Source organism: Siniperca chuatsi, linkage group LG1 (assembly GCF_020085105.1).
Source record: "Siniperca chuatsi isolate FFG_IHB_CAS linkage group LG1, ASM2008510v1, whole genome shotgun sequence".
Classification (NCBI taxonomy): Eukaryota; Metazoa; Chordata; class Actinopteri; order Centrarchiformes; family Sinipercidae; genus Siniperca; species Siniperca chuatsi.
In genome coordinates, this window is record NC_058042.1 from 32,838,788 (window position 1) to 32,866,693 (window position 27,906).

General features: G+C 39.8%; 3 protein-coding genes across 8 annotated transcripts; 1 reads left to right on the top strand and 2 right to left on the bottom strand.

Annotated features, from left to right (window-relative positions):
- Positions 1-846: 846 nt before the first annotated feature.
- ccne1 (cyclin E1) lies at positions 847-11,930 on the bottom strand. 2 transcript variants are annotated; one of them, XM_044186194.1, is made up of 12 exons: positions 11,769-11,930; positions 11,173-11,223; positions 10,863-10,950; positions 10,304-10,366; positions 9,772-9,938; positions 9,221-9,356; positions 7,035-7,181; positions 6,764-6,859; positions 6,262-6,396; positions 2,459-2,570; positions 2,126-2,283; positions 847-1,918 (listed from the first exon to the last, which is right to left on the bottom strand). In XM_044186194.1, the coding sequence occupies exons 2-12, from the start codon at positions 11,184-11,186 to the stop codon at positions 1,688-1,690; spliced, it is 1,347 nt and encodes a 448-aa protein (XP_044042129.1). In that variant the 5' UTR covers positions 11,187-11,223; positions 11,769-11,930; the 3' UTR covers positions 847-1,687. The 2 variants fall into 2 exon arrangements, with proteins under 2 accessions (XP_044042129.1, XP_044042041.1); XM_044186106.1 differs by lacking the exon at positions 11,769-11,930 and adding an exon at positions 11,379-11,464.
- Positions 11,366-20,737, top strand: zgc:162297 (uncharacterized protein LOC555865 homolog). Of its 3 annotated transcripts, none has more exons than XM_044186490.1 (6): positions 11,366-11,386; positions 13,423-13,505; positions 13,595-13,775; positions 14,476-14,626; positions 16,863-16,990; positions 20,434-20,737. In XM_044186490.1, exons 2-6 carry the CDS (start codon positions 13,440-13,442, stop codon positions 20,622-20,624), a joined length of 717 nt encoding a protein of 238 aa, XP_044042425.1. In that variant the 5' UTR covers positions 11,366-11,386; positions 13,423-13,439; the 3' UTR covers positions 20,625-20,737. The 3 variants fall into 3 exon arrangements, with proteins under 3 accessions (XP_044042425.1, XP_044042253.1, XP_044042337.1); XM_044186318.1 differs by lacking the exon at positions 11,366-11,386 and adding an exon at positions 12,241-12,744; XM_044186402.1 differs by lacking the exon at positions 11,366-11,386 and adding an exon at positions 12,241-12,744 and having other exon boundaries at positions 14,518-14,626.
- On the bottom strand, positions 20,726-27,899 carry si:ch211-260e23.9 (uncharacterized protein LOC555795 homolog). Of its 3 annotated transcripts, XM_044186760.1 has the most exons (5): positions 25,789-25,930; positions 25,501-25,645; positions 24,993-25,046; positions 23,376-23,481; positions 20,726-21,922 (listed from the first exon to the last, which is right to left on the bottom strand). In XM_044186760.1, exons 2-5 carry the CDS (start codon positions 25,517-25,519, stop codon positions 21,694-21,696), a joined length of 408 nt encoding a protein of 135 aa, XP_044042695.1. In that variant the 5' UTR covers positions 25,520-25,645; positions 25,789-25,930; the 3' UTR covers positions 20,726-21,693. The 3 variants fall into 3 exon arrangements, with proteins under 3 accessions (XP_044042695.1, XP_044042550.1, XP_044042625.1); XM_044186615.1 differs by lacking the exons at positions 23,376-23,481; positions 24,993-25,046 and adding an exon at positions 27,749-27,899 and having other exon boundaries at positions 25,789-25,932; XM_044186690.1 differs by lacking the exons at positions 23,376-23,481; positions 24,993-25,046; positions 25,501-25,645; positions 25,789-25,930 and adding an exon at positions 22,736-23,368.
- Positions 27,900-27,906: the final 7 nt, after the last annotated feature.

The following is a 27,906-nucleotide window of genomic DNA, read 5'->3' on the forward strand; positions in this document are numbered from 1 at the left end:
TAATAAAATCCCCAAACAATAAAAGGTTGTTGCAACAGGCAGGTTTTACACAGGCACGCAACTTAATTAAGGCTACATGTATGCACTGAAAGGACTTTTCTTCTGTCTAATCTGTATATGTACTGTATATGTATATCTGTACCTATTGTATGACTGTCCTGAAAGAGGGAATCCTCCTCTGTTCTTCCTTAGGTTAAAGGGTTATTTTGTGGAGTTTTTCCTTGTCTGCATTGGCAGTCTAAGGATAGACTGGACAGACCTTGTATCTCTTATCAATTTATCATACATTTCAAAAATAAAGACAGTGTCTAGCCACTGTCTGTGCTGCTCCCTTTTAATGAACTGAAGATACCTCTGGAGCTCTCTGACCAAATCTTAACACATGGTTTCTGCATGGCACTTCTTTTTCACTCTAAGAAAAAGACCAAATTATTTCATACTTAGAATTTTGACTCACTTAAGACTTACTCTAAATGGTTTTATTCATATCAGCCCAGAAAAACTTCACTTGGAACCGTCTTTAATGACTTGAGAGCTCTGCCATTAAAATAATGTCAATTAAAAGTTTGTGATATCTCATCTGTTGATCTAATCATTGTACTATGTTACTTTAGTGATGGTATATTTGCATGTTTCTGGTGACAATAGAATGCATTCAAACTGACAGTATTACACTGACATCTAGTGGAATAAAGCCTGTGTGCATCTGGGATTTCGTAAGGCGTAAAGGAGAGGAGAAGGAGAGAATCACATTCTACATGAAAACATTTGTCAGAATGTTTTGTGTACTGCAATTTCAAAAAGGCAACAACAAGAGATTTAATTAAAAAGACTCCTCAGAAACTGTCTTTAATGGAAAATATGTAGCAGCATTTTATTTTAAAAAGTAAAATAGAAATCTTACATTTTGGTGGTGGGGAAACAAACCGCAGGTTGGGATAAAAATAAAAAGTTAAATACAATCAATATTTTAGCTTCTGAAGCCTGGCTGGTTCACTTGTCCATTTAGGTAGCCAAGCTACTGGTCCCTAAGCAAAACATGGCCATGTTTTGTCCAATAAAATGACAAGAGTAGAAACAAAAAACACACTACCTCTCTCTCTCTCTCTCTCTCACACACACACACACACACACACACACACACTCCATCATGCAAAGCCCACTTTTATAGCAGCACATAGAGCCAAACATGACCCTAGGAATAGTTTTTGGGCAAATGAGGCCACTAATAGATTAAAAACAAACAAACACTACGTCAAGTAGAAACTCCACAAAATGTCCATTCAATTTGGCCTCTGCATAGAAAATAAAAAATGACAACCACTAAATGTAGGTGTGGTTGAAAATTAATGCAAGCATTTGGGTGCAATGCTATTCAAAAACAAAAATTTCCTCTTGAGCTGTCCCATCCCTAACAACCCTTTGCTTTGTGTTTTCATCCAAACTGGAGGGTTAAATAGATAAGATTCCAGTGGGGAAACTATTTGCTCATTGTGTATCAGCGTTTAGCAAATTTAGTCAGTGTGTGCACCCACAACAGACATTTAAAAAGCATCTGGGTCCAAGTAATCAGCATGACTTTGAAAGGAGAAAATACAATTTCCAATAATGTTTCCCCACTGAAACTCTATTGTTCATGTGTACTGGTCAACACAGTTGTTTTTCCTTTCAGCTATAATGTAAAAGTCTAATTAGGATTTACTGTTGTCTTGTCAGTTTCAGTGTTTGCTTCGCTTCTTTGGAAAGTACTGCTGTGGTGGTGAGTACGCATCCTCTGTCTGATTTTCAGCACAGCTGCATCCACTCGGACCAACTCTTCAGTTTTCTCACTGCTCAGGGGTGGAGTCAGGACGCCTGAAGGGACAGGACAGTTGCTGTGATGCTCCAACTCCACATCATGGTAAGAGTAGGCCTTGTCCTGTACACAGCAAAAATACACCGATTAAATGTGCTGTCACTAGAAATGTGTTTAGCTGTAGGTTAAATGCACACATTTTTAAGCTCACTGCCTAAGTCTGTAGATCGCTACAAATTTTAGATTTGATTTTAAATAATTACTTTCATAGGTAGCTGATTTTATTTTTTTAAGATTCTGTTGTCTTCTCATTACAATACTTTAACTTACCAGCCATGCAAGGTAGGGGACATGGGTCTGGATGTTGTGCATGTCATCTGCAGGGATTCCTGTGAATGTTTTCATAGGCGACCCACCAACCTCCCGCAGCACCATGGCGAATGGTACCATCCATCTCACGCATTCCTCTACCTCCACCCTCTTCAGAGCTGCACGGACAAAAGGATGAGTGAACAAAGTGATAAGTCAAGGCAACACAACCAGGGTAACCCCAGCAGGAAAAAACAACATTACAAATAAAAAACTGAAGTATACTAATATGTTTTAATAAAACTTCTGCTCAAGAAGAGTAAATCTCCAATTAAAAGAGTTTGTTTTATTTACCTGAGACGTTTTCCACCAGCTCCAGAGAGGAGAAGTGAAACAGGGCTGAAGCAGCAAGGATGCCATTGGAAAACTCAAGGCAACGCACATCTAGCATACACAGGTCCAACAACTAGAAAAACAAATAACAAAAACTGTAATTAAAACATCAGAGCATACCTCAAAAAGTAGCACTGCAAAGGAGGAGCATGATTTAAGATCAAATACTCCTAATAAGCCACAACAGAATCATCTGTGGTATTTTACGTAAATGCTGTGGGGCAAATTCACAAGAAAATGGATTGCAGCCACTGATAGCACCAACAGCGCATCACTTGCCCCGTCTTAAGGTCACAAAGAATGATATTACAGCGCAAACACGCCCAAAATTTAGCAACAATTTGCCATTGTTTTGCATCTGTTAAATGTTCATCTGCAATTTTCTGTAGTGGTCCCAGTATTTGTTCTAAGGAGTACTGAAGTTGCATATCACATGACATGGTTGAGCAACATTTGAGTCACATTTTTTTAGAAATGCAGTTGCAAGAACAATACTTTTCACTCATATCTTAAGATGTTTGATTTGAAAGAGAACTTATTCTAATTATAACTATTCTAATCATCCATTAATTCCCCCTGCTTTTTCATTCATTTCTATCTGCAGGATGTCTTGTTTTTCTATGACTCACTCTGTATGGAGCGTTTTGTCAGAATGATTGTTATTTGTGGTGCTTTAACTGCGTTCTCCCTCATGCCTCTGGGCGCACGGAGAGCTGTTTTCTCTCCTACTCTGCTCTTTGCTGGACTGTTAAAGTGCGTAACCATCGTCTCCACTTTTCACAGCAGCAGGTTTTATGTTGTTTTACAGTTTCTTACCCTCATGGTGAATATCAGGTAGCCTATTGTACTGTCTGTGCGCATATAATGTACTGTGATGCGCTATTGCTTTGCCTGGCTACAATCACTGCTGCCATGATCACTGTAAAGTCTGGGCATGACACCCTTTTATAAATGCACTTCAGTTACCACAAACTCTCTGAAGACGCAAATAATTTTCACACTGTGTGTGGCTATTAGCACTGGTGTTTGTGAATTGGACTTGCAATCAGGCTCATTTGCATAGAAAGGGGCAAAATGTGCGCCAAATGTATGCATATTACCTAATTTACATACCTGCAATTAGCACCAGAGCACCGAGACGCTATTTGCTTGGCAGCGCAGTTAGGGGTGCGTTTCACCCTTGGCGGGTGCTTTAAGAAATACACTGTTCCTTTTTGTCTTATTTGTGCAGGTTTAGCGGCCACAAAAACTTTGCAGTCCTTTTGTGAATTCACCTGTGTGTATCAAATTTCTTTGAAGGATTAACATTTCTGAATTAAGAGTACAGTTTTTGCTCCTCAACGCTACACTGCACAATTGGTGACTCTGTAGGGCAGCAACAAGTAGAATGACAACATCTTAGTAGAGTTATAGTATTTAGTGGTGCACGTAAAAGCTTGACTGGTGGTAATGTGTAATCCAGAGATCGCTTAAAGTGACTCATGCATGTGTTAACCATCCCTGCAGGTCGGTGATGCCTTAAAACCAATGGCTGAGAGATTAAGACCTAAAAAACTGTCTCTCTGAATAAAGTCCTCTCTCAAAAAAGGTGTTTAGGAGACTGTATTTCTAAAGTTTAACTTTTATGACTTCCATGGGGGAAAAAGCTTGCAAACCAGACATGAGGACGTCAAAAACTTCAATTGGGCAAATTAGGTAATTTTACAGTGTCTTAAATGCTGCTGATTGGATAATGTTTTCAAATGCAGCTCCACTTTGTGGTTTATAGAAACTAGAGCTGGATTTTTACACAAAAATGTAGCGTCTGTAGTTTTAATGCAGTGTTTTTTTTTTTGATTCCAATGAATCAAAACTTGTTCCCGATCATACAGAAAACATTTAAACTGAGCTGAACTCATTTTCCAGAGCCACATCAACAGCAGAGTTAAACCGGATTTTATCATTTAAGAAATATTGCAAAGTTAAGGAGCTTTTTCCCCCCCAAGAGGACGCTGAAAAGAAAAGAAAAAACGAGAAAACGTTCATGCTTTTATTTCCAGTTGACTAGACTACTGTAATGCTCTGCTCACAGGAATTTTCTAACACCTTGTTCGACTACAGTTACTCCAAAATGCAGCTGCAGGAGTTTTAACTAGACAAAGAAAATACGACCATATAAACGCCTGTGCTGAGGTCGTTACACTAGCTCCCAGTAAGCTTTAGAACTAATTTTAATTTAATTTTAATGCTCGTTTTAAAAAGGCCCTACATGGTCTGGCACCTGAATCTCTCTGCGACATGCTTGTGAACTATGAACCAGCTAGACCGCTTAGGTCATCTGGAACAGGCCATCTGGTTATCCCCCGGGTCTCCACGAAAACTGGGGAAACTGCCTTTAGTTTTTAAGCTCCAAGCCGCTTAGTTTTAACTCACATGTCTTATTTTTATTGGTTCACGGTTGGTCTTAATTATTTGGTCTTTTTTTATTCTTAATGGTTTTAATTTTTTGTAATGTTTTTATTAACTCATGTATTATTATTCATGTGTCTGTTTTAACTGTGCTTTTTTATATCTAATGTTTTATCTTTACAATATTTTGTGGCTGCAACTTAGCTCACGCTCTGTGCAGCACATTGTGCTTCCACCTGGAATGAAATGTGCTATATAAAGCTTTGCTTGCTTGAACTGCATGGTGCTATCTGCACTTCTGTCCAACACCACTGATGTTAGAACTGAAGTAATAACTGAAGCTCTGAGAACAATGAAATTTGACAAGAGACAATTAAAACTGCTCAGTTAACTCTGCTGTGAAGCACAATTGTCATTGTTAGTGGTTGACCGATATGGATTTTTCCAATGGCCAATATATAATGCTGATATCAAAACAAAGATAATTCATGTACAATTCCATTATTCTATGTACAGTACTATCAAATATACATTGCTATCTTAGCCAGAAACATGTTGTTCTGGATGGAATTTATTCATTTATGAAATAGAAATATACATTGTTATGTGGTGTTATGTGGTTATGCAATGGATTTCAGAATGTGACTGGTATTTAAGGGAGTACAGCAGGGTACAGTATTTCAGAAACAACGTAATTTAATGGCATTCTGTATATTATAACATATATATTTAACGCTAGCCAGTGACAGTTTTAGATTAGATTTCCTGTTATTTAGGATGGGAGAAATGTGTTAACATTTTGAAAAGATGATAACGTTTACAGCAGGATGCAGGGCTCCAAACTAACTTTTTCACCACCTTCCCAAAACGCACGCTAGGGAGGGGGAAAGCTAACATCGTTCCACAGCAGCCACACTGACAAGCGATTAATCGGCCGACCGATTAATCCGTCTATCACTAGTCAGTGTCAATCATCACAGGTGAGAAAGTTGACCAGTATTGTTTAAACTCAGTCATACTGTATGAGATATGGAAAAGGACATCAGTCTGTGGTGGGAAAAAAATGTAGATTTCTCAAAGAAAGTTGGTAGGAGGGGATTCACCATTTCCAAGTGAATGTATCTAAAGACATAATGTAGTGTATATAGTCAATGCGAGACAAACACACACTCACTCCTGACAACTAACATGGTTGAAATGTTTATCAAATTAAACAGAACTGTGTAGACCTACTCAAAGCTTCACATTTCTGTCATTGTTCTGTAATAATGAACTACCTAATGGATATACCAATTTATTAGTAAGTAAGTAAATGGACTGTACTTATATAGCGCCTTTCTAGTCTTTCTGACTACTACAAAAACCACACAACATACCTCTGCAATCTGTGTGAAGGTAGCCTGGGGGTATCTGGGGATGAGCAACTCGTCTGTCTCTTTCAGGTAGGCCACCTGCATGTAAACATTGAGCCAGGAGATGGGAGTCTGTGGGCTGAGACTCCACTTCAGCTCCTGTGTTAGAAAAGAGTAAGAGCAGACAAGCTGCAGTGTTGGAGAAGTAAAACCATAAACATCAGCAATACGACTACTTGAAGCTAAATAAACTTAAGATTTTCCACAGTTGTGACAACAAAGCAACTACCTTTTTGGACAGATATGCATTTCTAAAATCATGTAATAAAATAAAATAAGAACACATGCTGTCCACCATTAATGATTTAGGCAACTAAGGGCCAATCATTACAGCCATACCATTTACATACTAAATTCTACCAAAACTCCATCAGTGGGGTGAGATTGGGTATGTGATACTTGGACAGATGAAGACTAGTTCATACTGATGTGTCATGTATCAATGAGTAATGTGTTTATTCTTTACCTTCATAATAATGACTTCCATACTGAGAATCTCATCTTCAGTGCAGGCTTCATCTGTAACATAGGCAAACTGGTGGACCTTGGGAGGATACATCTCCTGGGAGAAGCAAAAACATGGGTCGAGCATTTTAATAGTCAATCATGCCAAACAACATATTGTAAAATGTTGCAGAAGAAAGGGGCAATGCAATTAAGATGACGTACCTAAAAAGCAAACCCACAAGAAAGAACTACAGACTATTTAACCAGGGATTCTGATCATCCCTTCTTACCTCTACTTTGGCAGCGATGAAGAGACAGGTGATGCCTATTAGCTGCAGCGTTGATTTGAAGACGTTTCTCTGTGTGGCCATGAAGCGATCAAAGTAGTCCTGAGCGAGGTGGTATGTCTCCCTGTGCAGTTTGTACACCTCACTCACCTAAAAAAAGAACATCACTGCACTGATTGGCCCCCCATGACTTCAAACCATATCCACTAGTAGGTTTGCTTATGTGAGTGAACTATGGACATTAAATGGTATCAGGAAATTAACAATAATTATGGAACAACATGTATTCATCAGGATAAGCTTGTCTCATGGTAAGGCTTGGTGGTTTTAATTGGAACAGACCCATTTGTATCTTTTCTGATTAGTGTTAGTCCTATTATATATTCTTTTATTTCAACTCAAATTAAAATGGCAGTGAATGAGTGGTTTTTAAGTATATTTCCACACAATGTTTCCCAAAAACATGCAACCACGCGCTAAGATTCGGAAAGTGGGTAAAGGCACGAAATTGTGAAGGTGTTGCTTAATAGGTGTTATGTATGATGTCTTGCCATCAACTCTTAGAAATGTCACCAAATGCTGTCATGTTCATCATTTTTGGGGTTACTAAGTGGATCTGTGTATTGATATTCAGATTATTGATAATCTGTCAGTGTTCAGCAAAAACACACTTTTCATTTTGTTTCTTGTTGGGTTGAATTTGGTAAAGCTACTCTGTAGTGTTTTAAGTTTTGGTGGTTGAGGGCTCATCCCAGTCTAATATACAGTTTATAGCTGTGAGATTCCTCGGTTACCTTTACACTGTGTGTCATGTTTATGTATTACCATAGCAACCTACAACACAACACGAGGTTTTGTTGTTTCCGCGGGTGGTCATTGATTTTATTTGCATCCAACTGATGCCGTCCTGGCATCTGGACTTCCGAGAAAAATCAATGAAGATTTTTAGTGGTCATAACTTTAAATGCTTTGCACAGTATATTGCATGCAAGCTTCTACATTAAAGAGACAAAGACAAAAAGATCTATCTCTTGAAAAAGACCTCAGATCTTGCATCTGTCTGATGAGGTCCCACATTACTTCCATTCAGCCCTTATCGTTATTCATAACAATTTATCCTTTGATATGAAGAGGAACCAAAAATCAAAAGGCTAAAGCAGATAAGGTATTTTTTTAATGTGATTAGGCCGAATCAGATTGATTGATCTCTTTCAGAGACAGGAGAACTCATAAGTCATTGCAGCTCATTATTTACCGCCAGTACAATGATATTCAGAACTCAAAGTGGGTTTTTTTCCCCCACTGCCACACAAAATACTGTTGAGTATTACTTAACTGTTTGTGCCACAGGATGTTTACTGATAATTACCCACAAAACACGTGCATTTACATTTTCTCAATAACCAGATTATGAGTCCACCACAAAAGCAATAAGAGAGCCTAGTGTTGCCAATGTCCCACAGCATAGTTTCTGCTAGCAACAATACATTACTGTAAAGGCTCGAACATACTTTACGCGTTCCACGGACAGCTGCGGTACCAGATGCGCACATGGTTCCATTCATACTACAACTGAGGGTCTGCATCGGTCTGGCGCTCCATGCATGCCCATTTCCCGATCCACACTCCATTCCAGTTGGTGGCGCTAATGCACCATAACGTTGTTTGCCAACCGCCATACTAAGAAGACCTCACAACAGCATTTTGTATTCTTTCTACATGTATCCTTTCAAATACGAGTTATATAAATGTGGATAACGGCGGATCTTCTCGCACAACTTCTCTTCAAAACAAGCGTCCATTGTTATCTGGAGCATGCACATTCGGCGCACAGTCACAAATTATGGGCTGCGTGCGGACCATGGCGGATAATGACATTTACGTCACACAGACCAAAGCCCTTGCAGGCACTCGGAAAGTATGAATTTGGCTTAAGAGTTAATTCTACAGTCATATTCTGTAAGGTTTAAGCATTTTTACTTGTATGCTGTCTACAGCTGCAGTTAACAGAAAGCATGAGAGCCAATTTAAATCATACTGTCCAAGTAAGTAGATTGTTATAAATGCAACCTTTACTTTTTCCCCTACAAATAGCTGGTTTTATCAAAATGGAAGTCATTATATGCTTTGTTTACAATGGTGTTGACAAAAGGGTTGTTAAACTGGTCACTAAGAGACATGCTACAGACCTCCATGAGCCAGTCCAGGAGAACTGCCCTCATCTTGGGCTGCAGATGAGGATGCTTCTCCATCATGTGGACGTCCCTGGTGTAGGTCTTATCCTTCTCCAACATGTTGTTCCATACCACATCCTTACTGGCCCAGCTGATGACAAAACAGAGATGGACACAAGGGTAACTCGAATGTCCACCTTGTTGTGCAAAGCTGTATCACTTGCATTTAAAGTACGATTTTCCTTGGACAGACACAAAAAAACACACAAACAGAAAATACTGAGATAAAACTTTTCATTCTAGTTCCTACTGGGCTTCACAAGGCTGTATTTTAACCCCAGTTAGGGAGGTAGAGATTAAAGGTGAAGGAGAAATACAATTAGCCCCTACCACAGAAAAAGCAATATTTTGAAAGAAGACAAGCTTTCTAGGCCTGTTGCCTAGGCTTACCTTATACTGTATGTCTTTTATTTGAAACCCATCTGTGTGTGCTTAGATACAAGAGAAAGCACAGATGGTTGCAGGATATAACCTGAGATAATCAACCACACAACAACAGTACTCACCACAGCGCAGGAAGTGGGGTGCAATGCACAGGGGTTACAAATATGTTGTTAAAGTTGTAGTGGGGGAAGCATGTGTTTATCAGGGCAACTGGTTGGTCTTCTTCCTGATCAGGTGTGGGGATCCACCTGTGTGGACTTGTGTAACAAGCATCAGGACTCCAGCCCAGCTTCACAGGAAGGAGGGACAGCAGAGAGAGGACACAAGGAAAATGAGAGTGTAAGCTCAAGACACATGTTGTGGTAGGACAGCCTCTCCAATGACTGCAAACATTAATGCCTGAATAAAAGACTATAAAAACACACCTACTTCACTAGAGCAAAGTTCTAATTAAGACCAAATTAACAATAGATCAGCCGTTATGTACTTGAAGAATAAGCAGCCAAGCTCATATACCAGCAGTGTTGCATTTGACACAATATAGACCTAGTGGTGAGACTCAGTGACTGGGCCACGGATACACTAACAGAACTGAGACACAGGTTAGGACTGAAGCACATGTTTTGACAAGTGTGGAAAGATAACCAAGCCTACCTCACAGTCACGCTGCTTCTTCTTCGTCATCTCTGCTACCTCCTCATCCAGATCTTGCAAATACTGAGGATCAAAGGGTGGGGGGAGTATTATTATTTTTATATATATATATATATATATATATATATATATATATATATATATATATATATATATATAAAAAATATAACACACACACACATACATACATAATAATTATTATAAATGGGATTCACTTCACAAAGGGCACAGAGCTGGTTCGATCAGATCGATTTCCACAGCACATGAGTTTGTGAAAGGTTGAATCTGAATCCTGTCCCATGGGTGTTTTACTATGTAAGCCCAATAAAAAGCATTAATCAATGCAATCAATAGTCATATGCAGTACAATATTAGTCGCATCGATCAGTAATATTAAATGAAGCACAGGACACTTACTTGCCAGCAATGGTGAACATATGTGACACCAGTTTTACATTTGGGTTATTCAATTAGGCCTACATTTCTGCAACCTAGCTACAGATGAAAATGGGGTTACGGCCAGTTATAGGCTAGTCTCCAAGCCTTTCAGACTACTTACAATGGCAACATCTGCCTTCCTCTTTCTCGGCCGAACTGTATTTTCCTTGGGCGCCTCGGGAGCAACAGACTTTGGTTCTGTCTCTTCCCTATAACACAGAACAAAAACGCAGCTGTAAGTCTCCAGAGTCAACATAAAAAACATGTTAACAAGCTTGGACAAACACGTTAATATGGACAAAATAAGGTCCTATAGCAACAAGCTAACTAGCCGGATGGCTAAGGCTCCATCAACGCAACTTTTCTTTCTGTCGTCACAGACTTTGATTGACGCGCTTAGAGCCATAGTTTAAACTAAATATGAAACTCACCGTTTTCCTCGCATTATACTCAGAGGTGTATGTGTCAGTTTCAGAGTAAACCTGTGAATGAGAAATGTTTTATTTGGGGGATTAAGTAAACACATTCATACACTCCCAACCCCCACTCTCAACTCCCTCCTTCTGACAAAGCCCAACTCAGCCTGGCGCGGGGAAATGGAAACGGTACACAATGTTAAAAGTCGCCAAAAAAGTACCTCATAATGCAAGTATATTCATGGAATTAGTCGGTGGTAAACAACAGACACTATATTAATTGCTTAACATTGATTGTTTTTTGTATTTTAAGGGGAACCTGGTTATTTTCCCACACTAATTTAGGATAGCTGGTTTGCCACATAATGGCCGAACGACAGGCACAGCTAGGACGCCTATTTTCATACAATTTAACAGTAACAGCAACAACACCGAACACAAGCGACATTTAATACGAACCATAACGTTACATCCACACAAACTTTTCAAACATCATCCGCTTCCCAACTTGTTGCGGTTTAGGCATTTAAGTCGTCTTAGCTACAACATTTGCAGCTGAAACTATCTTAACTAACTCGATGCAATGATCAAGTTTCGTTTCATCCACTCACCTCAAGATTCTCCCCTTGAAGTTCACTCTTACCCACGTCTAAAATATAAATATGAATATTGTTTAACTTCAACGCCTGTTGTTCAGACTCGGAGGTGCTCTGTGTGTGCCAGGCCGGGCTAGTTCACTGAGCTGGCGCCTTGTAGGGAACAGATGACTTGATGCATCAACGTCAGGGAGGCGTAGATTTAACTTGGCGCTAAACCCCCAGTTTCGCCGCCTCTTTATAGTCTAATTTCAACTCCATTCACCACAACTTCATGCCTATGGCGTGTGCAGAGCACACGTATTTGATATAGTCGGTCTATATTGTGCTGAAGAAAAGGAAAAATAAGTTTATTATTTAGCCGGCAAACGGGAGGCGTGACTGCTGTTAGTGACAGCTGCAGGGGCGGCGCTTCCAAAGAGGAAGTGCCCAGGCACCGCGTGGCTAGTCTGTCAGATGTAAACAAAGCGGTAGTCCTTTGGATTAAGCCTAAAATAAAACATAACACGACCCAAGTATTATGGGGTAATTGAGCGTTTTTTTGTTCTGTTAACTCCACATAACGCTGTCACTCGCTATCACCCTGGACGCATCTATTATTTAGCCAATAATTAACTGTTAGCCTGCGGATTCTTCTGCCGGGGCGCCCATTTTCAGCACGAGTTGCCATACCTATCAACCCATTGCAACAACGCAACCCTATTTAAAGCGTTAATAATCCAGGTAGTGGGGTAATGTAAGATAACAACTGTTTTCTATGCTACCGGTTTGATATAGATTTTGAAAACGGTTAATTATTCAAATTTTGTTTGTTTTTAAACAAAATTGACCCTTGACCAGTGACGTGATCCCCATGCTTAGAAAGGCAAAAACAAGATTTGTTTCTCTGCTCTTTGGTTCCTGTACAAAAACGGGAACATGAAGTTTTTGGAGCTTTTTGGGCGCCTAAAATCTGTGGTTATTGGAATGATCCATGTCAAAGCCTTACCAGGTAAACTAAGACTGCACTGACCTGTGTTCTCCAATGTTCAAATGTAAAGTTTTAAGTGGTAGATAAAGTATTCAGTTTCTAGTAGTAGCAATACCACACTGTAAAATACTCCATTACAACTGCCCTGTATTGCGAATGTTACTTAAGTAAAAGTGCACTAATATTATTACCAAATGTACTTAAAGTTTTAAAAGTAAAAGTACTCAATACAGAACAATGGCCCCTGTGAATGTTAAACTGTTATATATTCCATTATGAGATTATTTTTGCCCATGCATTAATGCGTAAGTAGCATTTTGCTCTTGCAGTTGGTCTGGGTGAAGAAAATTTTAAATACTGTTACTGGTAGTTTAAGCTATAACAATGCATCATATTTTAATAAGCCGATCATATATTTTGTAAGAAAAATCTTACTTTGTAAAGTAACTAACTAGGAACTCTAACTGTCAAATTAACATTGTTAAGTAAAACGTACAATATTCTCTCTGAACTGTAGTGGAGTAGAAGCGTAAAATCAAAAGAAATGGAAATACCTAAGTAATGTACAAGTACTTCAAATGTGTACTTAAGTACAGTGCTTGAGTAAATGTACTTAGTTACATTTCACCACTGCAAATTTGGGAGCTACTATTTGTGATATCTCATACTATATGTAACCAAGTTTCTCGTCTATCTCAGGCACCCCCCTGAGTTGTATGAAAATGTCCCAAATCACTGAAGAAGCATGCAGGGAGGCAGCAATCTACCGTGATGCGGGGATTGTAAGTTATTGCACATTGTGTGAATTCCTCACACATTTGAAGTCTTTCCATGCAAACCTGTAACCATTGCTTGTAAACCCCTCTTTCAGGATGGTGTGATCATTGAAAACATGCATGATATTCCTTATTCCTTCTCTGTGGGCCCTGAGGTGTGTGCCTGTATGACTGCAGTATGCACCGCTGTGAGAAGCATCTGTCCATTCCTGCCACTCGGAGTGCAAATACTGTCTTCTGCTAACCAGCAGGCACTAGCCGTAGCTCTGGCTTCAGGTTCAGTCACTACATCAGTTCAATTATTGCTGTGCTGTATATGAGGCTATAATCATCTGCAGCTTTTAGAACAGAACAGAACAGAGGTCAACAGAGGTCAGATCATGTCCATCATGACCAAAATATGTGTAAACAGATTTTCCTACCAAACAATACAGCAGCTGATTTCACTGACTGGTCACCCTTCCTAATTTAAGGTGTATTTATCAGTGAAATAAGCTACTGTGTGTCAGACATAGCCAAAACGTACCCGTAAATAAGGCTACTGGTTAATTCAATTCAATTGTATTTACATAGCGCCAATTCATAACAGAAGTTATCTCATTGCACTTTTCCTATAGAGCAGGTCTAGACCGTACTCTTTATAATATTATTTACAGAGACCCAACAAATCCCACCATGAGCGAGCATTTGGCGACAGTGGCAAGGAAAAACTTCCTTTAAGAGGCAGAAACCTTGGACAGAACCAGACTCAATGGTGGGTGGCCATCCGCCGCTGCCGTGTTAGGTTTTGAGAGAGAGAGAAAGAGAGAGAGGTTTAGAGAGAGAGAGAGGTTTTGGGGGGGAGGAACAATGCAAATACCACCTAGAATTTTTTTTTTAAATAGTAGAATTGTAATTGTAGTGTTAATATTAATAAATTAATAATAATAGGAATGTTAGTCAACCATAGCATTATAATGTTACTGTATGGTCACAGGTCTGGATTTCATCAGGGCTGAGGGTTTTGTCTTTTCTCAAGTGGCTGATGAGGGCCTCCTGAATGCCTGCGCCGGGGACTTACTGAGATATCGCAAGCAGATTGGAGCTGAGCGTGTGCAGATCTTCACCGACATCAAAAAGAAGCACAGGTGAGATCACCATCTGTACAGTTTGATTAGTAAGTAGAACCTGATGAGCCACTAATATGCAAAAAGACCTGAAAGCATATTTGACACCATATCTCTGAATGCAACTGTAGTGGTTCACTTAGAACTACTTTTTCTCTGATGATACTGACATAATTACCAATGGCAGGACTAACTACTGATCCAGTCCCTTACTGCTAGAAGATTCCAACAAATAGTTTTGGGGTGACTAGACAAAAACTTTTAGGGATATTTAAGCCCTTTCAGTTTGTCGGTAGCCTCAAAATTAATTTGCTTGACCTTGGCTGCCAGTTGCTTCTGGTCGGGTTTAGGCAAATTTAAATTTGTAATTTTAAAATCAGGGCCCGTATTTATCAACCCTGTAACCACAACGTCCCCGGTTCGATTCCATCAGGGGCCCTTTGATGCATGTCATCAGGGGCCCTTTGATCCTTTGTAAAATATTCTCCAAACACACCTATAAAGTTACACTACTCTTTTTGCATTTCTCAAGGGTGCAAATAAAATAATGAAACTTGCGTTCATCTTGTTTTTAGTCACTTTCTGTGCATCCTCATTGTCTGCACTTGTCAGTGTGGTAGTAAATTCCCCTTATTATATGTTTTCTCTGAAATACGCCTGAATTTCTCCCTGCTTCAGTTTGGTTTTCTTTTTGTTTTCAGTTCAGCCAATTTCTTATTATTTTACCTCTATTTACAGTATATATTTATATATTATAAATATATAAGACTTCACCTGTTAATTGCTAACCGAAATTTACAGAAGGATGCATGTCATGTGCAGGATAACATATCACTCAACCCTTACAAAATGTAAGGATTTTTTTGTAAAAGAATTAACAATGCAGCAGATATAGGTTAAATCCTTGTCTCTGATTGGTTATTCCTTCTCTAATACATGTGATTAATCTTGTAATCAATTGAGAGCTGCATGTAAGGGTTACTCCTACACTTCGCTGTAAAAGAGAGATGCTTGATAAATCTCTTATTCTTCACTTTTAGTGAAAAAGTTGGTAACGCTTTAGATTATGTGACGTACAGCGTAATTCTTCCCAATTTACAGTGTACATTTTTGTACCAACAGTGTACAGTATGTACCGGTACATACCTTTAGGTACAAGGGAACAAGATGTGAAGTTAGGGAATAAGGAGGTAACAATCTGGGGACTTTCTGGGAAGAATTTATACTGTATGTATTATTTAACTACTGGGTACCTAGTCTGTTATTATGGGGTACAGTATGACCTACTGAGCAACAAAGCTAGAAGTTTGGGGGAAGATGGGGTAATGAGTCCTATGTAGCATTTTATAAATCTGCTGTGATTTATTTAAAAATGTTCATATACTTACATAACTTCATAGTTCCTAAATAACTATGGGGTACATTTGTGTTTTTTCTTTGGAACAAACAGATGTCCAGGGAAAAGAGTATTGTCAGGATCACACTGTAGGCCTATACCCTATATGTTACTACCTATAAGTAGGACTACTTACTGTATGGGTTACAACATTGTACTTACAGGGGACTTCAGAAGCCTGAGGTGGTACAGGTTTATATGGATTGACACTATTGTTACACAGGGTACTGTTCATTGTCGTTATCGAGTACAGGAAGTAGAAAAGCTTTTTTATGATGAGGTTTCTCAGTAAATACAGCTGAACTGAAAACCAGGGGTGTTCATCAGCCAAGGTAGTTGTAGAAGATGATCAATTTTATGTCCTGTCACAGTGTAAATGTCATGAACAGTAAAGGACACAAACACTATAGTCATTCAGAAACTTTGAGAGTCATTGCACAATATCAAAATTAAAAATATGATATGACGAGCTATGGGTCATTTCATATTTTTCAAAAACAGGCAATAGCTATACAAAACATCTCTATAGCATCCCTAAACAACAGTTCCATGGAAGACAGTCTCAGCTGCCACAAGTTCCTACATTGTTACCCCCTTATTCCCTAACTTCACATCTTGTACCCTTGTATTTTGAAATACAATACATAGTGGGTTTGGAAGTTTTGATGGACAATCAGGGTTTAGGGAATTGACACCCTGCTGTTATTCTTTGTCCCAGTCCCAAGTGAATTTTACAATGTATTTTAATTTAAATTAATTTAACTGTGCTTTTAGCCCAGTGTCCAGAGTTAGTCTCAGTTTTATCCCCAACTAGTTTTGTGTGCATGCTTGTGTATGTATACTGTATGTGTGTTTTCCCAGCTCCCATGCCCTAACATCAGATGTGAGCATTGAAGAGATGGCGCGTGCCGCTGAGTTCTTTCTCTCAGATGGACTCATCATCACAGGAGTGGCCACTGGCATGCGGGCTGACCCGCGGGAGCTCAGAGGTACTGCCATACTTCATATAACCAGGAGCCACATGGTGCTGCAATGAATGCTAGCTTTGATCATGCACTGTTTGACACTTTGGCATCATTTTGGATAGCAATATAGAGCTGCAACTCATAGCTATTTTCAATGTTGATTTTATTGATTCAACATTGACATTGATCATTTAGTCTATAAAATGTTAAATGTTAGTACCACAGCCTTATATGTAATTAATTTTAAGTCACTGTCTCGTCTGTCCAGCAGAGGACACCCTCACCTGTAGTGATACCCTATGAGAGTTCCTGACAGCAGTGTTCAGTATCCTCTATTGGTCAGGACAGTGTACATTTAGACCAGTGATCAGCAGTCACCCAATATGGCACCCATCTGAAGCCTGACTGCACTGTGGCTTAGTTTAGGAATATGCACTCTCACTCTGTCTCTGTCTCTCCCATACACCAGTAAAGTGTTAATGGACATTAAGTAATCTAAACTCAGAACTCCACTGGGTGGGAAAGTTTCCATCAGTCTGTAAATTGAGTTTTAAAAGGCAGAAGCCTCAGCACCTGACCATGCAAATGTTGGCTCACTGGTTGTGGTCACTACCCTTTGAACACTGACCAGTGTTCTGTATATCACTTTCATAATTGAAGGAATGGACTCATTTCCAGGGGACTGTACTAGACAGTCAATTTCATGAATCTAGTATACACATATACATTAATGAAAGTACCACTGAATCATGCTTTATTGGTTAGAGCCCTTAATGATGACTGGGTGTAAGGTAAATCCAGTGGTGGAAAGATACAAAGTAATTCATTTACCCAAATACTGTAATTAAGTACAGTTTTGAGGGACTTTACTTGTGCTGAGTGCTTTCATTTTGTGTTACTTTATATGTCTCCAGCTATGTCCAGCTGGATTAACTGCCACACTGCCATGGCTTACTGGGACACTTGAATATAACAGAGCCATTGTTGATATATGTTATTAATAACACCTAGTGCTGACTATAACAAGTCAAAATGTCTGCATTGAAAAAGGCCTATTAACAGTGACAAAAATGTGATGTTGTAGGATGTGTAATGTGAAAGGTATCGCTAGTAGTAACCAACCCACAGATAATTATCACCCAACTCTGCAATTCCCCTCAGCTCATTGTTTTTGTTTTACGGCCCGCAACTTAACTTTTTTGGTTCGGTCTCAACGTTCTCATCAACCCTGTCTGCGCTGTTTTCAGCAAAAGAGCTCTGTCTGTCTGCTGTTTGGTTCTGGGTAGGTAGCGTACAATGGTTTTATCAAAGTTAGTGACTAGCTGGTGAACATAGTGGCGTATTGAACAGTTTAACAAACAGATATTTTCCTCAGAAGTTGAAGGAGACCAAAACAGAGCTAAAAGGACAGTGAATGTTGGACTTATTTTCGAGGGTGGTCAGATAGGAATTTATGCTAATGTTGCTCCGTGTCTGCTCGATGTGTAAACTGTTTGCTAATACATTTATCATATCAACTTTATCAGGTGAAAATATGTAAAAGTTAGTTTACAGCTTGTTTGGGGGCAGTGAAACAAAAGATAATGCAGGTTTAATGGTTCAGTGTGTAAGATTTAGGGAGCTCCAGTTGCAGAATATAGCAATAATATTCATAAGGATGTTTTCATTAGTGTATAATCACCTGAAAATAAGAATCGTTGTGTTTTCACTACCTTAGAATAAGCCCTTTATATCTACAGAGGGAGCGGATCCCCTTCCATGTTGCACTGCCATGTTTCTACAGTAGCCCAGAACGGACAAACCAAACACTGGCTCTAGATAGGTAGGGCCTTTGCGTTTTTGGAAGGGGAGGGTGATGCAAGGAGTATTCAAATGGTTGGAAACTGCAATTTCATCGCTAGATGTCATTAAATCCTACACACTGCTCCTTTACGTAAGCTGCTTCAGTAACAACGAAATCCTTATGAACCTTGTGTGAAATGCCCCTTAAAGCTAGAAGCTATGATGATATGTTCTTTCATATGTGTCCTGGAGTGTGGCCCATGCCAAACCTAGTGTTACATTGTATCAGTTTTCAATTTGTATCAGTACACCAACTGCATACTACCTACCCTACACCAAACAGCAGACAGGCAAAGTTAGCTGGTGAACATAGTGGAACATTTTAGCAGATAAAGAGCCAGATATTTTTCTCAGAAATTGGTGGAGATCAAAACAGAGCTAAAAGGAGAGTGAATGGTGGACTTATATTTACCAGACAGACAGAAACATGACCAAAAAATCAATGTTAATGTTGCTCCTGGATGTGTAAATAAGCAGCTGTTTGCTAATAAGTTTGCCATATCAACTTTATAATATGTCAATATGTTTCCAGCCTGTTGTCTATTAAATATATTAATTCAGCTATAGTTACTAGTTATTTTGGAGATTAAGATTTACATACAAGTTAACACATATGATCATTTTACAAAACAATATTTGAAAATAAAAAACAAGTACTTTTACTTCTGATACTTTAAGTATATTTTGCTGATAATACTTCTGTGCCTTTACTTAAGTAAGATTTTCAATGCAGGACTAATTGAGTATTTTTAAATTGTTGTATTGCTACTTTCGCTTGAATATTTTTTTCACCACTGTAAATTTCAGAGGAAGTATTGTACTTGTTCTCCACTACATTTATTTGACAGCTTACTAATTACTATGCAGAATCAAATTTCACATGCAAAACGTGATCAGCTTAAAAAATATTCTGCAGTATATAATGTAGTTAAAATAAGCTCCGCCTCAACCAGCTACAACATTAAAATACTGCTTGTTATGTAAGCTACTTATATGTTACATGTATTGGTAATAATGATCCAATAATATAATAACACTCTGAAAGGGGCTAACTTGTATAATGAGTACCAGCGCTTGACTACATTTATCTGGTACTTCTCCTGTACTTTTACATAAGTAAAATATTGAATGGAGGATTTTTACTTGTAATGTAGTATTTTACATTGTGGTGGTTTACCAGAATTTGAATACTTTTTTCATCAGTGGCTTAATCTGTGGCCAAGGAGGCTGTGACGAAAGGCACCCTGGTTTGTATATGCTGACGGTCAGTGGGTCTGAAATCTGGACCATGTCTCTTATAGCTATACCAGGGCTGCTATTTTAAGCTGAGCCTCCAACACGACACGACACACAGCCTTGGATTCATACATGTGTCACACACTAGAACACACACTCCCCCCCTCTGTAACTCTGTATTATGTAGAGTTGGCTAGAAGTGGTGAGTGGTGGGCAAGAAATAAAGTTTTTGTATGCCTTAAAATACTTTATGTTCCTGCAACTTACATTAGTTATTAGATATTGTTTAATTCTTTTTAAATTTGTCTCATAGATTTGTGTAAACATAAACAGTGGGTATTTTTAAAACCTGTAGTTGCTACTGTTCTGCTGTTTCTTTGCTTTTGCAGAGGTTTCCCAATCTGTGAGAATCCCAGTGCTTATAGGTTCTGGAGTGACCTATGACAACATTGAACGCTACCTTGATGCAAATGGAATGATCATCGGTTCTCATTTCAAGGAGGGTGGCCACTGGGCCAATGCAGTTGACCCGGAGCAAGTGAAGAGGTTAATGGGAAAGATACGTGACTTTCGAAAATGAGAGGGAAGGTTTTCTGTCATCATCCCAGTGCCTTAAACATGTTTAATTCCATTGATCAATTGCTGTATGTACTGCTACAATAAACACATACAGCCACCACCTTAAGAAAACAATATTTATTTGCATGTTTTTGTCATTTCATAAATCCGTACAAATAAAAAAATACGATATTCAACTGTATTTACACTTGTGAGTCTAAAATGAAAAATTTGTGTAACATGAAAAAAGTGAGTACCCGCTGAAAAGTACAAAATGGTAGACTTAATACATAACATGAACAGTGGTTTTGTAAGTATTCCTTAAGACTCAATTAGAAACAAAAGGAACATTTATCATAGGAAATTCACAGAGTATTGTTATGTTTTCACACAACATGTATACTGTACAGGTCAATGTGATGTGAAATTTTTAATACACTTCTCACAAGAATGTCTAAAGCTAAGGCACAAACAGTAATATAATACATACTGAATACAACCCAGGAATAACAAATAAAAATGTGCTATAATCCAACTGCATCAAAATTTAGATCAAAATATTCTACATGTATGAAGTTTTCATATTTGGATCAATATCGCACACTGTAACAGTAACAACACCTTCAGAATAACTTTCACACACCTTCAACCTATAAGTCCTACCGCTACTTATATATAATCAATCTAAAGTCAGCAACTCAACTGTTCTCATTTGATAATATATAAAGGCTTTAATTTTAAAGTAACTGTGTTACCAATGTTTTCCAACCTGAGGGGCCAACTGTGTCATTCATGATGTTGATTGTCATGATGTTGTTGTCATTGGTTTCAGAAGTGAGGGTTGCAGTGTATGTTAAAATTAAAATAAAAACTTGTGTTGCAGTTGTTCATTTGGCGGATATTTGATCAGTTTATGACATCGAAAGTGGTGAATCTCACATGCTATGCCTTGGTGGATATGAAGAATTAACTGTGTGAGGTGAAACAATGGTGGAAAACCTGAGTAATTCAGTCTTGGCACTGTGCTGCACACTGGGCTATGGTGGAGGCAACTTGAGACACACTCTCACAAGCAGTTCCATCACTCCTGTTCAGTAGTTGCAGAGGCGCTGGCAGGGCTGCTTGAAGTGGCTGTAGCATTTCTCTGCCGGGGAGAATCTCATCTTAGCCAGGTTCTGCCTTTGGAGGGCGCTGCGGCTCAGCTTCTTCCGCTCAACCTGGGTCCTGGCCCTCTGGACAGCCAGCAGCTGGATGTTGCAAGGCAGAGGGATTCCCCAGGCAGCCAGATGCCAGGATATGTGCCGCCTTACTGCCACTGACCTGGACAGACACAGGTCAAGTGTTACAGTATGTGTTGATTAAATAGTAGGTGAAATACAATATGAAAGAGAAAGTATTACTATACACCAGCTCTGTATGAATGTTCTGGATCTTCTGAAAACCAATTTAAGATTTGGACCCCAAATGTGAGGACACTTTTGCAAAGTTTTGGATGGTCCTCACATTTCAAGAGGTTAGTTTTGGATAAATCTTGAAAATACAGTTAATATCAGCATTAGGCTTAACAGAGTCTTGATATTTGTGTGTCCACATAACACCCATTGACTTTAGTTGCTAGTCAGTCATCCCCAAAACAACTGAAGTGGCCCAAAATAGTTGTTAGCATGAAAGTTAATTCATGACCTTGAAATCCTTGACCTTGCCTAAGGACTTTTCATCCTTTAAAGGAATAATTTGGAAGCTAGTAAAAATTAATTAGTGAGGGGCAACTGCGGCTTAGTGGTAGAGCGGGTCGTCCACCAATCGGAAAGTTGGCAGTTCAATCCCGGATTCCCCCAGCCCATGTCGAAGTGTCCTTGGGCAAGACACTGAACCCCAAATTGCTCCCGAGGGCTGTGCCTTTGGTGTGTGAATGATTAGTTACTTTGATGAGCAGTTCTGCCATCGGTGTGTGAATGTGATATGTAGTTGCAGTGCTTTGAGTAGTCAGAAAGGCGCTATATAAGTACAGTCCATTTACCATAAAGTGTTTTTTGCTCTTTACAGGTTATTTCAACTGCTGTTTGGTCAATTAAAAGACACAGCGTAGATATATGACTATGATGATTTAATTTCATGCTGGAGTTTAAGTACCTGGATATAGCAGAGCAAAACGGAAGGATACCAGGAGTGTCAGGGCCTAGAGCATACTGGAGCACTGACATCAGAGAGGCCAAGGAGAACAAAGGGAATCTCGCTGTTCTGTGGCTTGACCTCACCGAAGCATATGGCTCCATTACACATAAACTATTCACTACAACAGTGCAGAGATACCACATGCCAAAGAAGATCCAGAAAATCCTCTAGCGGTACTTTGAAGGGTTTAAGATGAGGTTCACTGTTGGAGAGTACACCAAAGATTAGTAGTGGGGATTGTCCATGGGTGCATCATCCATCCTCTCCACCACATCATCCATTTCCTGGTCAAGTCAGCAGAAAGACTAAGCAGAGGGCCTGTTGCATTGTCTAATGTGCTGCAACCACCAATACAGGCCTTCGTGGACGACATGACCATTACAACTTGGTTGGCAATAGAAGGAAAATGGATGCAAGAACCCCTGGAGAACCTCGTCACATGGGCCAGAATAACCTTTAAACCCAGTAAATCAAGAAGCCTGGTGCAAAAGAGAGGCAAAGTGGTCAACAGCATACGGTTCAAAGTCGGAGGACAGTGGATTCCAACACTGACAGAGAAACCAGTTAAAGGTGTATGGAAATGGTTTTGATGACTCACTTTGCAACAAAGTGAGTATCAAAAGAACAACAGTGCAAGCCAACAACTGGATGCAGAGGTTGGAAACTTCTCTGGCCCCTCCTGGTGTATGAATTCTCTATGACAACTGTGGAAACAATGGAAAAAAATATCAACGGACAACTAAGGAGATGGCAAAGGGGACAAAGCTACAGTTGCCATTCTGAGGTCTGAATGAAGAATATCAGGTAACCAAGGCAAGGCAGATCATCATGCTGAGAGATTGCACAGATGTAAAGATCAGGGAAGCTGGAATTGAGATCTGCAATGGGAGGAAGTGGCCAGTAACATCAGCAGCAAAGGGGGCAGAGTCAAGGCTGCGCCTTAAGGACATTGTGGGAGCAGTAGTAGCAGGATGCCACGGCATTGGCTGTGTGATGCAGGTGTACTGGAGTAGAGCAAGCCCGTGGGAGAGAAGGAACCTCGTCCAGACAGTAATCAGACAGATGGCGGAGGAGGGGAGGCAAACCTGAGCAGTTGGAATGAAAAAGCAAAACAAATGGACACACGAAAAGAAGTCAGAGAGAGAACGATTTCGTGGGCTGACATGTGGGCAATGGAGGCCAGCAGGATAAAGTGCATCCTCTGTAGTGTCTGCGACCTTCACCCAAGTCCAACAAACCTTGTCCTGTGGGGACTAAAACAAGACCCAAGCTACACACTGTGTGGACAACTAGCCACTCTGGAACGCCATGTAAGAAAGAACTTACAGAGGGAAGGTACAGATGGAGGCACAACAAGGTCCTTGCAAGGTGACTGGAAGAGGAAGCCAAGAAGAACAGAACGAAACAAAAAGACATTCATCCACAGAGAGAGTGGCTGACAATAGTGGCTTGCTTGGAGCAGCAACAGACTGGGAGATGAGAGCAGACCTCAGAAGATGCTTAATCTTCCCCCAGGAAATTTACTACTCTGGTCCAAAAGCACAAGGAACATCATCATGCTTGAGCTGACTGTCCCGTGGGAAGAGAGGATGGAAGAAAGCTTACATCAAAAGCTCACAAAATACCAGGCACTGGTGGAAGACTGCACTGACAACAGATGGAAGGTTAAGTGTCTACCCGTGGAAGTCAGAACAAGAGGTTTTCCAAGCCAGTAACTGTGGAGAGCACTTAATATTAGGGCTGCTCTTTAAACACCGATGATTCAAATCATCAGTCTAGAAGCCCCTGAGTTGACTCACATTTTCAAATCACTGCACTTTTTTTTGCTGCGACATTGTACACAGAGTATTGCAGGATAACAGCATGGCAGTCTCTAAACTGTTGTTAAGGCTTGTCTCAAAATTACCTAACCAACCTTACCAAAGCTAACTGTGACGGAAACAGAGGGCAGCGCGAGGCAGAGCAGGGCGACTTGTTTCTGTTCGCTGCTCTGATGCTCTCAGCTTCAATGCCTTCTGACTCTGAGTTGACTCTGAATATCCTGATTTGGGTACAGCCCTACTTAATGTCCTTGGAAATAAAGAAGCACAAAGGAAAAAGATCTGCTACATGGCTGGACAGGAGGCTGAGCGAGATTAGCAATGACTGTGGCAGAAGAGAGAGGAGCAACAGCCAACCTGGCTTAGATTGGGCCTGATCAACCCGATTGGCGCACCTTCGGAGAGTGTAGTGAGAAGCGCTGAAACATTCGCTGAAGAGGGAACATCACCTGAGGAAGAGCCAGGAGCATACTTAAAGTAAATTTTACTGATAATACTTCTATGCTTTTACTTATAATGGAGTATTTTTACATTGTGGTACTGCTATTTTTGCTTAAATAAAGGAGAATTATACTTCTACCACTGCACATATGCAACAACTTTTAGGCAATTTGTTTCATCAGCTGCTGCAAATGTTCTCCTCTGTATTTGGAATCACTGGAATTGTGGAACTTTGCAGTCACCGGGTGTATGCCACATAAGCTATTTTGACTGCACTTTGGGACTCTTACTTGGTTTAGAGAAGGATGACATAGAGGTGTGGTAACTAATAGACATCTTACAAACTGAGTGGTGTGAATTGGTCAGTGGTTATTCATTTCTAGCTCAAGATCTAAGACAAATGTGTGTGTGTGTGTGTGTGTGTGTGTGTGTGTGATTTTGAGTGTGTAGATGGAAAGTAACCTGGAGGTGTCCTCTTCATCAGAGCCTAGCTCCTCCTCCTCCACTCGACTCATCCTGCATCTCATCTGGTAGACCGACATGCTGGGGTGCTCAATCAGCAGGTTCTCGAGGGGATCCACCTCAGGGGCTGATATCGGCCCGTTCTCTGTAGGGAACAAGGAACATCCCAGTTCAAACAGATCAGTTTTCATCCCAGTATAAGATGCACCCTCACTGAGCCAAGAACATTTTATATCATATGGATGTGAATAACATATTTATGTACCTCTAGCAGGGTCTATCACTGACCTGGGAGATTAACAATGACCCATCCTCCCTCCTCAAACTCCATCGGCTCCTCATAAGTGTTGTTTGCTGCCTCAAAGTCCTCTCCAGCGTTCCCAAGCAGATGAGAAAGAATCTTTCCGATCATCTTCATGCCTCTGTTGCAATCTGTTAATTAACAACAGCAAAAACAGGTGGATTGCAAGAATGCAGCAAAGACACAGTAGAGTACTTTGGAAAGTTTCATGTTAGTTGATGACATCAAATGAATCCATATTTTAAATGTGAAAGTGCGCACTGAGTTAATCCAAGTAACCTTTTCCACCTGAACCTCCTCCCTGCTTGTTCCTTTTGCAAATTAACAATGCAGATGGCTCCCCCTTGAGGCTGTCTCAATAAACACCCCAAAGACCTGTGTTCCATGGACACCTAATACCTGCTCTGTGTCAACAACTGCTTGTCAGAAAACTGAGCAGCCTGAGTTGTTACGTTGCTGTGATGTGGGGTCAATTTAGAACTGAAACAGCTGAAGGAACACGATGATATGAAATTACACTGACTGCAGCAATATTATATCAACAGTGATACGAAGAAGGAAAGTAACTTTTATTTGTGACCTCAGACTGCTACTGACTGACTTTTTGGCCTAAACCTGTAACCCTTATTCTAGCATTATTAGAAACTTAAACCATCCCTGTATGTGTTTGTTAGTCCCTGGTTCAGGTTGCCATGCCATTCTTGGGCAAAGATATTTTAGTCTCTTAATATTATGTATTACATTGGCTCTCTGTTTGTTTTAGGATTGATTTTAAGATCTTATTGATTACTTTTAAGGCTCTCCATGGCCTGGCTCCAGACTATATTTTCGACCTTGTAATCCCTTATGAACATTCACGTACTTTGAGATCTTCATGCAGGAGTCTTCTGTCTGTTCCTGAGTCCAGGATGAAAACTAAGGGGGACAGAGCTTTTGCTATCAGGGCCCCCAGGCTCTGGAACAACTTGCCCAAAGAAATGAGGTTGTCTGAGTCAGTGTCTTCTTTTAAGTCTCTTCTCAAAACACATTTTTATTGGAAAGCAGATCCTGATTTTACCTGAACTGGCTGTTTATTTTATTTCTTTTGTGTATTTTATGTATTTTATTTCTTTATATTTCATCATTCACTGTGGTATTTTATTTCTCTTGTTGTGAAGCACTTTGTACTTTGTTTTGATAAGTGCTCTATAAATAAAGTTTTGTTATTATTATTGTAATGCAGTCTTAATAACACTAAAACTGAGAAATCATACTGTCACAACAAGTGAAAGTACACAGTATGTGAAGGTTTTATGTAGGTACAATATTTACTTCTTCAAATCCTTATGTCAGCAGCTGATCGCAAAAACAGTGCAGAACAGGCTACCTTTTTTATCCTTAGCTGTTGAAAGTATCCTCAGGTAAATCCAAAAATATATTATGGCCATAATATACCATGAGATATTACACAGATATTACATGTATTGTATGTACATTTCTGCTGTTTCCCCCAGCTTCTGGACGCCTTCCTGTCTGCTTGTCAGTGTCTGCCCGGAATCTAATGTCGCCAGACCCCTCTCTATAAACACAGACAAACTCCAGAACACTGTCCGTTCACACAGATTAATGCCAAACCCTGTGGATGACATAACCTCAGCAGGCCTATTATAACCTGATATTCACAGAGCAAAACAGCTGACTGTTTGCTCAGAGCTCCTTGTTGCTTCATTTATTTTAATCACAGATGCTGGCATTGGGTGAGTTTTTCCAACTGGAGAATGTAGTCCCACTATAACGTACATTACAATTCCAACGATATTCAGTCCAAGTAACAAGCAAGCAAAGGCTGCAAAGACATCACATAGCCAATAGGTTTGTAATTAGATAACAAAAGACAAATGAAATCCAGGGCTCATAAAAGGACAGCATATTGCTCAGTAATGCAAAGAGATTTGCATTTTGACTTACCTGACCAAATAAAAAAAATGTCTTCGGGTGTGGCCGTTGTACAGAAAGGATCCAGCTATGTTGCTGTTCTTCGGAGATTGTTTTGATCTCAAAGTTGTTTATCGGCGAGAGTCCTAACTGTACTCTGAAACGTTACCAAATCCCGCCCATTGAGGCGG